Below are 13,012 nucleotides of genomic sequence, written 5' to 3'. Positions count from 1 at the left end.
TTAATATCAGGATATTCATTTAGAGTTTAAAATTAAACTGAGCAAGCAGAAGATTAAAATAGCTTCTAAATAGCAAATGATTCGTGCTTTCCCTGGAACAGATCTCTGCAGGAACTAACGGCCATTAGAAATGCTTCTCTAACTGCGGAGGGTATTTTTTCAGCTTTGCCTTTTCTAATGTAATCATGCAACAGCATGTTAATTAAAATCGCCTATAATATTAACATCCTCCTCTGCCACGCACGCTCTCTCCCTTGGGAGAAGATGAAAACCAAACTGCGTATGGCTGGCCTAATCACACTGCTTAGTGCACAAGCAGAAAGTGCCATCCTGGGCAGGTTCTTGTGCATCAGTTGCAGTACCACAGAAATTATGGCATGTGTGCAGGGACCCCTGTTTACTTAAGGCCTGTTGTCAGCCAGTGCTAATGCATTTGTATTGCAGCAAATAACTGCCTGCTGGTGACAGTCTGACAGCTTTCATTTTGGGGTGCTTGCAAAGCTCATATGGTTTCAGGCTTCCTGTGCTGTGCATCTATTGATGGACTGCAGCAGGCTGAAATGGGATGGAAGTGCTGTTATTCTGTGTGACAGTCTTGTGTTTGACAGCCTGTAATGCCGTTGGGCTTTAAAGCAGGAACATCAGTGTCTTGGAAAGGACTTTTTGCCTTGGATGTGCATTTTTGCCTTTCATGTGAAAATTCTTAAGTTCTTGATGAGGCTGAAAAGCTCATGAGGCTGAAAAAAAGAAATCATGGGTGTTTAGGAACTGGCAGGTTGATTTCCTACAGAGCTCAGAACTTGGCTGCATTTGCAGTGGAGGAGCAGTAGGTGAGTGGTCTGCAGCAGGAAGCCAAAGGCCTGGGTAGGGCTGCAGGATGCTGTGTCGAGGAGCTGCTTTCTCACCCTGGCTCTGATTCCCCCTGTGCTAACAGGCTGCTTAAACTGTTTTGCCTCTATAATCACTAATTGGGTGTTCATTTTTCTCAGAGGCCTCGTTTGGAACAGTTGTCTGTGATCCTGCAGAAACTGTTACAGAGCCACAGCTGCAGCTGGAATCCACAGAAGCAGTGGTTTGAATGTGTCAGCTGCTGAGATAGGGTAGAAACTTAAATAAATACATTGGGCCACAGCTTCTCAAAGTTTGAGAGGCTGAAAACTCACTGTACGTCAGTTTCCAATCTGTGGAGTGGGACGATAATGTCCTCTTTCTCTGTTGTTTGCTCACGACTCCTTCATAAACATCAGTGGCAAACAGAAGAGAAGGGAACTGTATGGAAAATTCTAATTGGAACATTTGTACCGAGTGAATAACGCCCAAAGTGCCTTTTCATCATACAATGAACAGTGTTGGATAATTCCTTGTCTGAGGATCACTGTCCACATAAAGCTCTGAATAAGAAAGCAGTCCTGCTGTTTTTGTTTATTGTCATAACTGTAAGTGCTTAAATGAACACAGGTGCTTTCTTAATTAGTGCTTAAACCTGAGGAGTAGCTACTCACCTACCTGCTGAGCTTAATGTAGGAATGTTTTTGGTTAATTTCTGTATAATTGGACTGGTAAATCTCTAGTCCAGTTTCCTGCTCTGAGCGGGGTCAATTCCAAGGTTAGAATGGAGCATCCAGGGCCTTCTCTGATTGTATTTTGGGTGTCTCCAAGAATGGAGGTCCCACAGCCTCTCTGGGCTTTTCCTCTCTCATTGTGAAGAATTTTCCCTTGTGTCCAACAAGGAATTTCTCTCGTTGCAGCTTGAGGCCATCTCTGTTTGCCCTTCTGTGGGGTATCTCTGAAAGAGTCTGACTCCATCTCATTTACGGATGTCTGCTGGGTGGTGGTGGGAGACAGTGGTGTGCTTCTCTCAAGCCTTCCTTTCCTCTGAAGGAGGCTGAACAGCTCCAGTTCTTGTCCCTTTCTTGTCTGGCACGGTGTACCCAGCTTGCACTGAGTCCATCCCAGGCACAAGGCACTGCATTGGTTTATTGAGCTCAGGAGGTCTTGCTCAACCCATTTTTCTGGATGGTTTGGATCCCCTGAATGGGAGCTCACATTCTCACATTGCATCTGCTCCCCTTGCTTTGGTGTCATCCGAGGGGTTGCAGAGTGTGTACTTGACAGCTTATTGGAGGCATTTAATGGTCCCCCTGCAGCAGATCACTTGTAACCAGCTGTCTGCTGCTGCTGCTCCGGTTTGATGGCTCACACAGTTGTTTTTTTGTCCATGTTACAGTATTCCAGCCTTGTGGTCTTTCTGAATATTTAGATAGAGTCTTGGTGCTTGCTTAGGTAGTAATAATTTTTACCCTCTGTGTTTTAACCTGAAATATTTTTGAAAAGGTCAGCTTCTATTTTTATCTGGGTAGCTAATCAGTGAATGAACCCATGCTTAATAGTCATTGACACAATGCAGCAGAGTTCAGGATGGCAATGTCCAATTGCAATACAAATTAAGTTGTAAGACTGAAAGGGTGTATCTTTCTACACCTTGATTAGAAGCAGACCAAAATGTCTGGGGAATATAACGATTACTTTCTGGAGTACTGCAGGCAGCTGATACTCCTGAATATCAAAGATGCTCATCCATCAGTGTGTCTGCGTAGCTTATGTTATATTACTACTATTTACTGAGCAGAGCAGCTTTAACCTACTTACTAAACTTCAAGGGAGTGTTTTGTTTCCTGGTAACAATAATATGTGAAATGGTGTGTCATGGTGCACAGTCACCAATTGAAAACGTGAATGGCAGCAGAGCTGCAGGAAGCAATAGTTGTACTCTAGGGCTGTAAAGTGGAGAGTTCATACCACCTTAAGCTGTTTGTTTTGCACGTGCTCCACCTCTAAAACGCTGTTGTCAGCTGAATCTAGAGTTTCTTTTCCAGCAGTAGTGACTGGTGATCCTTGGGGAATAATCCACAGCACTGGCAGCTGACTCCCAGGTCCAGCTCCAGTTGCGTTTTGCTGATGCAAACCCACAAATAACTTGCATGTGGGCAGAGTTCGTGCTGACTTGAGCTGATTACATACATGCAAAAGAAATTGCTTAGCTGAAACTGACAGCATTTTTTTAACAGGCACACATCTTTTGAGAGCTGAAGAGCTCTATAAATGATAAAGCAGTTAAATATTACCACTTTTGCAGCAGTCCAATGACAACAGTGTTTTGCTTCTTGGTGATTAAACACTGTCTTTTTTCCTATTGCTACACTACAAGAGTGTTACAGTGTTGTTTCATCTTTCTCATTGATCTGTGGCATTGAATGCATGAAATTGCAAGTTGAATTAGGATAGTTCTAAAACAAGAACAACAAAAAAACCTTGTAAGCTTGATTTGATATGTTCCCCTTGAGGACTTAGCAGAAATTTTAAGTGCAGGTGCATCTGTGTTGTTGGTGGCTGGGGAAGCTGGGTGCTAGAAGAGCCCCTTGCCCACAGGGATATGTTGATAAGTTCATCGTATATTGAGGCTTTGTGTTGCTAATGTATCTGCATGTTTGCAGCCAAGTGTTCCGTTCACAAGGTTTACTGTCAATGTCATGCGCTTGGATGTTTTCTTATTTTTCCACTTGTCTGTTGTATTTTAAGCTTGTAATGGAATACAGCATCAACGTGAACTGAAGAGCAGGAGCTCCTGCAGCCATTTCACAGTCAGCTGTGTGGCACTGTTAGTAAACAGCATGGTGAGGTTGGCTTTTAACTTCTTCCGGAAGGCATTTGGAAAAGCAGAGCTGGTTTGTGGATGCAGATACCCTGTAGGCAGGATGAAGGCTTCTGCCCTTCCTCCTTCAGGTGCTGGGAAACCCATTCTCAGCAGCAGGGAGCTGCGGTGTTGGAGCATGCAGGCATTTTCTTGGGACCACGTGGTTTCTGCCGTTGCAGAAGACATGCCTAAAGTTTCTGCTGACAGATCTATTCTTTCCTTTTTCTGTTTCCTTCTTAACAAAAAGAGGAATTAATACTTTGTAGATGAGCGCTTTGCACTAATGTATGGGGAATAAACAAGCTATTGCAGATGAAGTTCAGTAGAAATGGCTTCTGCTTTATTTCTTCAGGCTTGTGCGGTCGGAGCCATGCATTGAGGGACATGGTTAGCGGGTGTGGTGGGATGGGTTGATGGTTGAGCTGGATGATCTCATAGTTCTTTTCCAGCCCTGATGGTTGTATGACTGGTTTGCCCTGCACGATGCTCATTTCCTCAAATCCATGTGCGTTCAGCAGCTGCACGAAGCCTGGCCTCACGGGGAAGCTGTTGGCTGCTCCTTTGAGCAGCTGCTGGCTCAGAGATGCCTGGCTGCTCTGAGTGTCCTGTGTGAGGTTGTCCAGGCTCATCAGAGCTAAAATCATCAGAGGGGCTGCCTCGGGAGCACTGTGAGCACCAGCTGCAGCACAGGACTTCACCTAGCTGGAAGGACAGGGTGTGTTTGTGTGTGAGGCTCGAGGGTGGCTTGAGAGGAGAAAGGGAGGCCACCAGTGTGGAGCCTTCTCTGAGGTGCTGGCCTTTGTTCATCATGGCAGACGTCATTCAGGGACTGCTGCTCCTCAGCATCCGTGTGGAAAACTTGGGTGCTGCCTGTAAACAGGATGCAGGAAGAGCTGGGCCCAGCCATCACCCGCTCTCCTTCCTCCCCCAGGAGGAAACCAGCCCACGAGGCACTGACAGCTGCTGCAGCTTCAGAAAAGGACAAATGAGCAGGGAAATAAAGCATTCGCAGAGGATTGTTGCCAGTTTGCTTATCCTGTCGTCTGTCTCTGGAGTGGTGCTTGGCTGTCTGAAAACATGGCTTGTGAAAGATGTGACTGCAGAGGGGGGTGGGGCTGTCCCCTGAAAGCAGAATGAACTGTTCTGTAACTCCTCACCAACTTTAACCACTTGCTTACAGGGACAGTTTAGTCTGCCTGACTGTTTATAAATGAAAATGTGAGGTAGGTGGGCAGCAGGGTGATGTTTGGCCTTTGAAAAATGCTTTATTTGTGGGGAGGATGTGGTGTGGATTGGCTCTGATTTACTGGGTATCGCGGCTTGAAGCAGCTCAGCAAAAGTCAAAGCAGAGGTTTTTTTTTTCAGGTGTTCCAAGCTGTGATGGGTCTGTTGTGACACTTGCACTCATCTTCTGTAACACAGCGAAGGGAGGACACTGAATTTCTACATAAACATGGGCCTCAAGGGCTGTTGACTCATTATGGCTGAACTGCTGTGAGAGCTTGGAAAGCAGCACCAGCACGTGGGTTGTCAGAGCACACACGTACCCACAGGTGCGTGCATGGAGCTGGCAGCTGGAACGCCAAGGCTTTCCTACAGAGGGAGGGGATCCCAGTGCAGCCCAGCCTTGTGATCGCTGCTCAGTGCTTGTGGTCAAGTTCACTTCTGAAATCCATTTCTCTAAAATCAGAAGTGTCACGGCAGGGGACAGTGGAGCACACAGATGATGTGAAACAAGCCTTGCTGTTGTTCCCCTGGGTACGGTTCTGGTAAGGGCTCCAAGGAAGCTCTGAGTCATGTTTTACTGTCTTCTGCTGCCCTGGTTATCTGTGAGCCCCCACCACTGGTTTTTCACATCTGCCCTTCTAAATGCCTTCTGTGGCTCTCTGAAGGGCCTTGATGTTAATTCCATCCTAATGAATTATTACATTTTTTAACAAAACAGTGGTTCTATCTGCCTCATGCCATTGTTTGCTAATAATCCTGAGAATGTTTTGCTGTATACATAGGAAAGCACTGGTGTTTACCCAAAAGAAGATCAGGAGATTAACAGTGTTTCTGCAGTGGGTTTGTGCAGTTACAAGATCTGCCTTCCATGAATTATGATTTACAGCCTGGATTTAAGCCTTTTTTTTTTGTAAGCTTTAAAAAATTGTTTCTTATTTAAAAATAAGCCTTAGCTCAAATGCTGGCAATCCCCTGACCTGCCCAGTGTGCTGGGATTAATGCCTCTGAGGGCTGTGTTCCTGCTCAGATGTTTGCTTGTTTGTTTGCTCCCGGGCTCTTACGCTGTCAAGGAAGTGTTGTAAATAACAGCAGAGTTTCTCCTAGCTTTGGGTAGGCTAATCTGTGCTGTGCATGGGTGCTGAGGGTTTGTCCAGCCTCTGGCAGGGTGAATCCTAAATATAGTCTCTTTGGCTTGCAGAGAACTGCTGAGTATAGCTGCACGGACACAATTAAGGTAGAAAATAATTTAATCAATATTCTGCCCAGACTGGCAGAAAATCAAAAGACAAGAAAGGGCTCATTTAGCATGAGTTCATGCCCTGTCTTTCTGGGAAAATTAGTCAAGTGCTGCTTTGCTGTGGAAGTGCATCTCTGTCAGTTCTGCAGCAGGTTATTTTTTTTCTCCGGACAGATCAGATCAGTTGTCTCATCATTCCCACTCAGTGCCATGTAACAATTTCAATCAGACTGTTTTAATTTACCACTGCTATCAGATGAATGGACTTCTGTGGCCTTACGTCCCGTCCTGTTCAATTAATTTCAGCCTGTGGTCACTTCTGTGACTCTCCTAGCTGCTAAACATACCTGTGCTCCAGGCGGGTGGTGGATGGGGAAGGCAGCAGCTGCGTGCTGAGCCTGCAGGCTGCTGGGTGGCTGCAAAGCAAGAGTGAGGTTTGGATTCACGGCACAAAGTGGAAATCAATTAACCATGATGAGGGGCAATTTTCAGACCATTAAGCGCAAGCTTATGACTCTGCTGTCTCACAGTTTTCTGCCAAGTGATGACAGTGAGCATGTCTAAACTGCACAGCACTTGGATGCCATAACAGCAAATGAGGCATCTGCAGAGGATGTGCTTGGTCATGTCTCCTTAGCGTTTTGATGCTAATATACACGATAGCTGGGAGGACAGAGAGGATTCAGGCTATTACTTTTACCTGTGTAGTACCACTTAATGAGCTGCTACCAATTAAATTCCTAGATGGTCCCTCTGGATGCTCTCCATTGTAGTATGTTGCTGTAATAGCGATGGCAGCGGTAATAACCAACTGTATGCTTCTGAATGTCAGTTTGCAGCATTACTACTTTTTTGTCTTCAAAAATGTGCATTCTTCCATCTTTTCTTTGCATATTGCTACTGAAGGTAGGGACTTCCTCATATGGCAGTGATATACTGTGAGGCTGTCTTCGCTAGTGATGTCCTAAACTGCTCCATTTAAGATGAAGCTTAGCTTAGTGCAATATGTTATACTTGCTCAACTGCTGAGTAGTTCAGCTGTTGAGTAGTTCAGAGCAATTCACTAATCTAGCATAATGACACTGGCACCACTTGGGAAAGAAGTGTGGGCAGCTGCTTCAGCTGTTCCTTGGGATTTACACCAATACTTAGTCCCACTGTGTTTGTAATCAAAATCCATTAATAAGGGAGATCCTTTAGCTCTGGGAGGGGGTCTGTCCCCACCTTCTGCTCCTGCTTGTAGGAAGCACTTGGAGCTCTTAATGAGCTGCTGCTCCAGTGGATGATTTTCAGAATAAATTTCACTTAATCTTCAACGTACTGTGATCTACAGGGATTTTTATTTAAAATCTAATCCAGTGGCTTAAATAGGAGATTCTTTTAAAAAGCAAATGGTTGGGGTCTGATATTTGGCTTGTTTCAGTTCTTCATTGGGATATAACAGGAGCTGAATTGTCTCTAAGTGTGCGCTTACTGGCAAGAGCTGAGGGCATCGTGGTGGCCTTAGGGGAATGTGCACTATTAAGTCAGTTTTCAAATTGTGGTTTTAAGGAAATAAGTATGTAGCCATAACACCTGTAAGCCTTACTTGGGACTGTTAATGTTCAGAAGTGATGGTGTGTTGTGTCTGTAGTGATGTTAAGCCTCCATGGGTTCTTGGTTTTGGTGGATGTCGCAAGCTCAGATTGAAAGAGAAACTACTGGACTTTCTTGCTAGGCCCGAGAGGGAGATACTTCAAACTTGGTTTTATATTTTGGAATAGCTTGATGTGACAAGCACCTGCATGTTGTCTTCTGTACAGCATCTATATCTGTTAGTGTAGTCAGGAAGGATTCTGGAAATCAAGGGTAAGCACGGTGGTTTGGGTGCTATAGGAGTGCCTGGGGACCAGTTTTGGTTGGTGGCTGTGCTTGAGCTTCTCTGAAGTTAGTGAAAGTTAGTTTTATTTACAAAGCTTGCTTAGATGAGTGTGAAACAGAAGGGGTGTGCGTGCTAAGTCTCTGTTTACCTGCAACCAATCCAGAGTGCCTGCTGGATGAATCTCAGGCGTTGGTGAAACTAATTATGCCTTGAGATTATTTGGAGTTCGTTGAGTCCAATTAAACTGTCTTATGAAATAATGTCAGAAGTGAATCTGAAGAATTTGCTAACTACTGATATTTTTGTATTTAAAATGATGGTGCCATTTTAAAATTGAAGGTAAACATTCATTTTCAAAGAGCAGGTAATGATCAAAAGTTTTGAAGATCTGGACTTTATTTGGTGTTATTGTTAACTGATTGCTTTTATTTTTCTTTCTGCGGTAGTGATCACATGGAAAATATTTGTGGCTACTTAATGAAGTACACCAATCTCGTCACGGGTTGGCAATATCGGTAAGCTTTTTTTGTTCTGATGGTTTTCAGTAGTGGTCATTTTGGGCAATGCCCAAACGAGCATGTTCCAGTCTTCTGAAATAACACTGGAATTTCCCATTTTCTATTGGGCAAACGTGATAGAAGTGTCTGTTGCACTGCATTAAAAAGATGTGCAGCATTGATGCTATTCTCCCTGCCCCTTGCTGAAAACTTGAGCTATTCCCCTTGTTTTTAGTTTTCTTTGGAGGATTCAGCTCTGCTGCCAGATGATACCACCATTAGGTAAATCAATAGACTAAAAATCCAAACTCAAGCAAGCTTTTCCCTTTGGTTCCCCAGGCTGTTTGTTTCCCATGGGATAACTTTTATTCTCTATGACAGGTGAACCCTTCTGGTCAAACACCCTGCTTCCTAGGGCAGCACGGCTCAACCAAATAAATATCAGAAATAAGTCCTTTGTGTATCTCCCTGGCCAGATTCTTGTTCCCTCTGCCACGCAGTGACTTGTGTCAATATGCTTACTGTTACTTGACTGTTCTGTAACTGTTCTATCCTTAAGTTACATAGTGTAAGGGTGTGTTAGGCCTCAGAGTTTCCACAACTTTCAAAATCTTGTAATAGCATCCTTCTTATTCTCTTACTCTATAACATTCTTCATCTCAGAGGAAAATATTACTAAGAATTTGTGGCCAGCCTTGTTGGGAATGTGTTTCACATGGTTGGGGCTGTATTGACACAAGTCTTTAAAACCCAGTCCCATCTCTACTGACTTGTAATGAAAGTTCTGACTTCTTAGCTTCTTCACCCTTTGCCCATCTTTCCTAAAAGTAACAGCCCAGGCTTATTTTCTGTGTTTGCTTCATTGCCGTTGCAGGTTTTTTGTTCTAAACAATGATGCTGGCCTGCTGGAGTACTTTGTGAATGAGCAGTCTAGACACCTGAAGCCCAGGGGCACATTGCAGCTAGCAGGAGCTGTAATTTCACCCAGTGATGAAGACTCGCACACCTTTACAGTCAATGCTGCCAGCGGGGAGCAGTATAAACTAAGAGGTAGGACTGCTGTTCTTGGGCAGGGGACTTTTCCACTAGAGGCACTCCTGACTTTTTACCTGTGGCTGCTGTTCTGGGCTTGGCTGCATGTCTGAAAGCAAAAGAACTTGTGCTGCAGGCTGTTGCAGGGAGTGTTTTGTGTGAAACACACAATGTTATGGCTAATCAACAGATTTTTGGATCTAAAATTTGCTTAGCTGACCTGAAAAGTCCTCTACCTGTTTCAAAGAATTAAGTGTTGGTTGGTTTTTTTTTTTTTGCCTGTTCTTAAATATCTTCATGTACATGATCCTTTTGCTTTGCTTTTGTTAGCTACTGATGCTAAGGAACGACAGCACTGGGTTAGCAGGCTGCAGATTTGCACACAGCATCACACAGAAGCTATTGGGAAGGTATTGTATGATTCATATTTTCCTGGGCAAAAATAATTTAGGGTGGTGGAAGAAGTAGGTGCAAATGCAACTATCCTGTTATCTAAAACAAATACTAGCAAAGGAGTATGTGGTTGGGTGTGGAACTCATGACAAGGAACATTTCTCTGAGCAATAGCTAACTTGTAATTGAAGTATGCTTTAGGAATGAAACGAAGTGGCTTTGCCTTGAAAGATTTGAGTGGTCCTCCCTGACCAGATGCTGATCAGCTGGTATTTGATCAGGAAGCAGAGCTTAACGATGAGAGTAAAAGCTTGACTTTTCCAGTGGTTTTTGCATTTTATTTAATTTTTATGGAAGGTCTTTAGGGTTATTGGAGCCCTTCCATTTGAGAGCTTTACTTCTCATTTTCCTTTCTTTCACGTTTGAGAAGTAAGCCCTTAATTCAAGTGTTGCTTGCCTTTGTTCTTTGTGGGGTGGTTGTGAATGTAGTACATTCTGTAGAAACTCCTGATTGCTATAAAAGCCATATGTTATCTAAATAAAACCTTGCTTTAATTAATAAAACCGTCTACAAGGGTATGATCCCAAGTTAATGTTCACTTCAATGAATAGTTCAGACTGAAATTCCTTTCTCTCAGATGCGAGCTCTACCCATGCAGATCTATGAGCAGTCAGTTTCTAGAGCCATTGCAGATCAAAGACTAATTTCCATGTCAGAAGTGATAGCTATTGCTCCATCTCATTGCGCTGATTCCTTATAATTAGACTGTAAGGCAGGGCAGCTGTCAGAAGTACAAAATATTCCTTTTAGCAGTTGCTGCCAATATGTTTATGGCTTTGTCATCTGTTACCGCTCCACTAAAAATCTAGGATTAAATGTTCTTCTACGTGGCTTAAATTGGAACACTTCTGGTTAATTATTGTAATTAATTGTAAATATTTCTCAATCTCCTTATTTATTCACCAGAACAACCCTCCTCTGAAGTCTCGGAGCTTCTCTCTCGCATCCCAAGGAAGCATCAACTCTCCAGGGCTGCAAAGAAGACCTAGCCAAAATGCAGTTTCCTTTTTCAATGTTGGGCATCACAGATTGCCCGCTGGAAAAAGAGGTCCTATTCTGCAGCCAGATCACCTTGTAGATGTCCGAGAGGTCTGTATACTTTGAATTACCTAACAATCTCTTGAAAGAACCATTGTCTTATGTTCAGCATTATGGAGAAATCTGCTGTTTTAAATCAGATGCGTATATTGTCTGTCACATCTCCAGAGCTATTACTGTGAGGATAAGTAACTTATCCTGGCTTGTTATAGAATCATATGACATGTATTCTATGACTGTGACCTTTGCAAATCTGGTGCTATAGGTAATAAGGGTTTGCCATCATGTGGTATGTTACTAACATATCATATATTGTGCTTTTTCCAGTGTCAAGTTGTAGACCAATTCACGGAGTTGTTCTTTTACCTTGTATGACCTGTGTTCTTTTGTAGCAGTTTTGGTGTTAGTATTTTAGCATTAGCAGTGTAATTAGCGTACTGCTAATTGGGATAGCACTTACTGGGGAAAATGTTTCTAAGGGAGGGCTTTTTAATTTAATGAATAAGGGTCTAGCAAGCATGAATTGTTAAAAATTGCACTTAGAGAAACTGGGACAAGAGAGTACTGTGTCATTAACCCCAAAATGTCTGTCTGAACATTGTAGCAAATTCATCAGTGGAGTTTGCAAATTGGGATACAAAATGCTTTGCCCTGGTAGGTGTGCTTCCATCATCACTGTTCTTGATTTAAATCAAGCCCTGTGGCATAATTATTCACTGGGCTGCACAGAGGGGCTGTGTGTTCAAACCTCAGAATATGTGAACTTCTGCCCAATCAGAGTGTTTGCTCAAAGTAAAGTTGGATAACTTCTCTTAGCATTGCCAAGAGAGCAGGAAAGAATTGGTTTTTATTTTTGGTTGTTACTTAGTTGAGTGACAACTTGATTGTATCAGCTTAAGTACTTTACCTGTGTAAGTGAAGGATGCTCTGGATGTCAGTTTGCTTATTTTTTTTGACACAAAATGCTTGTTGGATACAAGCCTAGGGTTTTTTAGATACAGTTAAAATGCTTGAAATAACAAAAGGCAGGTTACATTTGAGCATGCTTGTTACATTTGAGGTGAATATATTTCCAGCGCTACCAGTTCAGTTTGAGAAGCTATGGCAAGAGCCCTTTTCTTTCACACCTGCTGTGTGGTGGTTCTTTCTGTGAGCTTCCCAGTGGCTTGCAGTGCAGCTGTTCTGTCAGTCCCTTTCCCTTCTCCTTGTTCTTCACCAAATAGCACATCACCAAATGCTGCTGACTAGCACGCCTTGCAGAACAGGAGATCTGAGGGGATCTTTGTGCTGACTTGCTGTAAATATAGGTGCATGCACTTGCAAAATGAGAGCTATAGCTTGCAGACTTCTGACCTCTGACAGTGCTTCTCTCCCCTACCACCAGCACTGTTTCCTTATTTTACAAATCTGTACATACAAACAAGAAGAACTTAAGCCTGTTCAAAGTACACTTGTAGGAAGGGCAGATGTGGCTGTTTGAATGTCAGCGCTGAGTATGGTGTGGCTTGTCCTGGTGTCTGACCTGACCCTGGAATGAAGTGCTGAGCAAAGGTCACCAGAAGGGCTGCAGTGGTTTGCCAACCAATTCCTGTCCTTTTCTTAACCCAGCAGAAGTTTATGAAGCATTGAGGGAGTGGGGGTAAAGAAGACTTAAATCATATTCTTGACTGGAAGCAGACAGGACGCTGTTCTGATGGTTGCATAGTCCTGCCTGTGCAGACACCCCACTCATTGAGTGTTTGCTGGCTTTCTGCACTGTCACGCCTGGGACAGGTGCCTGTGTGTGGATAACTGCACCTCTGAAGAGCCAAGTCATCCGTACGTTCACACCACGATGTACAATGTGGCCAAGCCCTAAAATGTTCCAAATACCGCAGACTGTGAAGTCAGATGAATACCTATTGCTTGAATATTGTGTCAAACCTTAAAAGCAGTTCCTGGAAGAAACTTGAGACAAGGAGATGGAAAAAAA

The 13,012-nt window shown here is 43.5% G+C and overlaps 1 protein-coding gene across 6 annotated transcripts in view; it reads left to right on the top strand.

The window, feature by feature from the left end:
* OSBPL11 (oxysterol binding protein like 11) overlaps positions 1-13,012 on the top strand; it is a 51,704-nt gene that overhangs the window by 23,826 nt on the left and 14,866 nt on the right. For all 6 annotated transcript variants that reach the window (XM_046943764.1, XM_046943762.1, XM_046943763.1 and 3 more), the window contains 4 exons: positions 8,466-8,534; positions 9,391-9,566; positions 9,879-9,958; positions 10,909-11,091. In XM_046943764.1, the coding sequence (XP_046799720.1) occupies positions 8,466-8,534; positions 9,391-9,566; positions 9,879-9,958; positions 10,909-11,091 (508 nt within the window). The remainder of the gene's footprint in view (positions 1-8,465; positions 8,535-9,390; positions 9,567-9,878; positions 9,959-10,908; positions 11,092-13,012) is intronic.

This window comes from Gallus gallus, chromosome 7 (genome assembly GCF_016699485.2).
Source record: "Gallus gallus isolate bGalGal1 chromosome 7, bGalGal1.mat.broiler.GRCg7b, whole genome shotgun sequence".
Lineage (NCBI taxonomy): Eukaryota > Metazoa > Chordata > Aves > Galliformes > Phasianidae > Gallus > Gallus gallus.
This window is presented reverse-complemented; position numbering and strand designations above follow the sequence as displayed.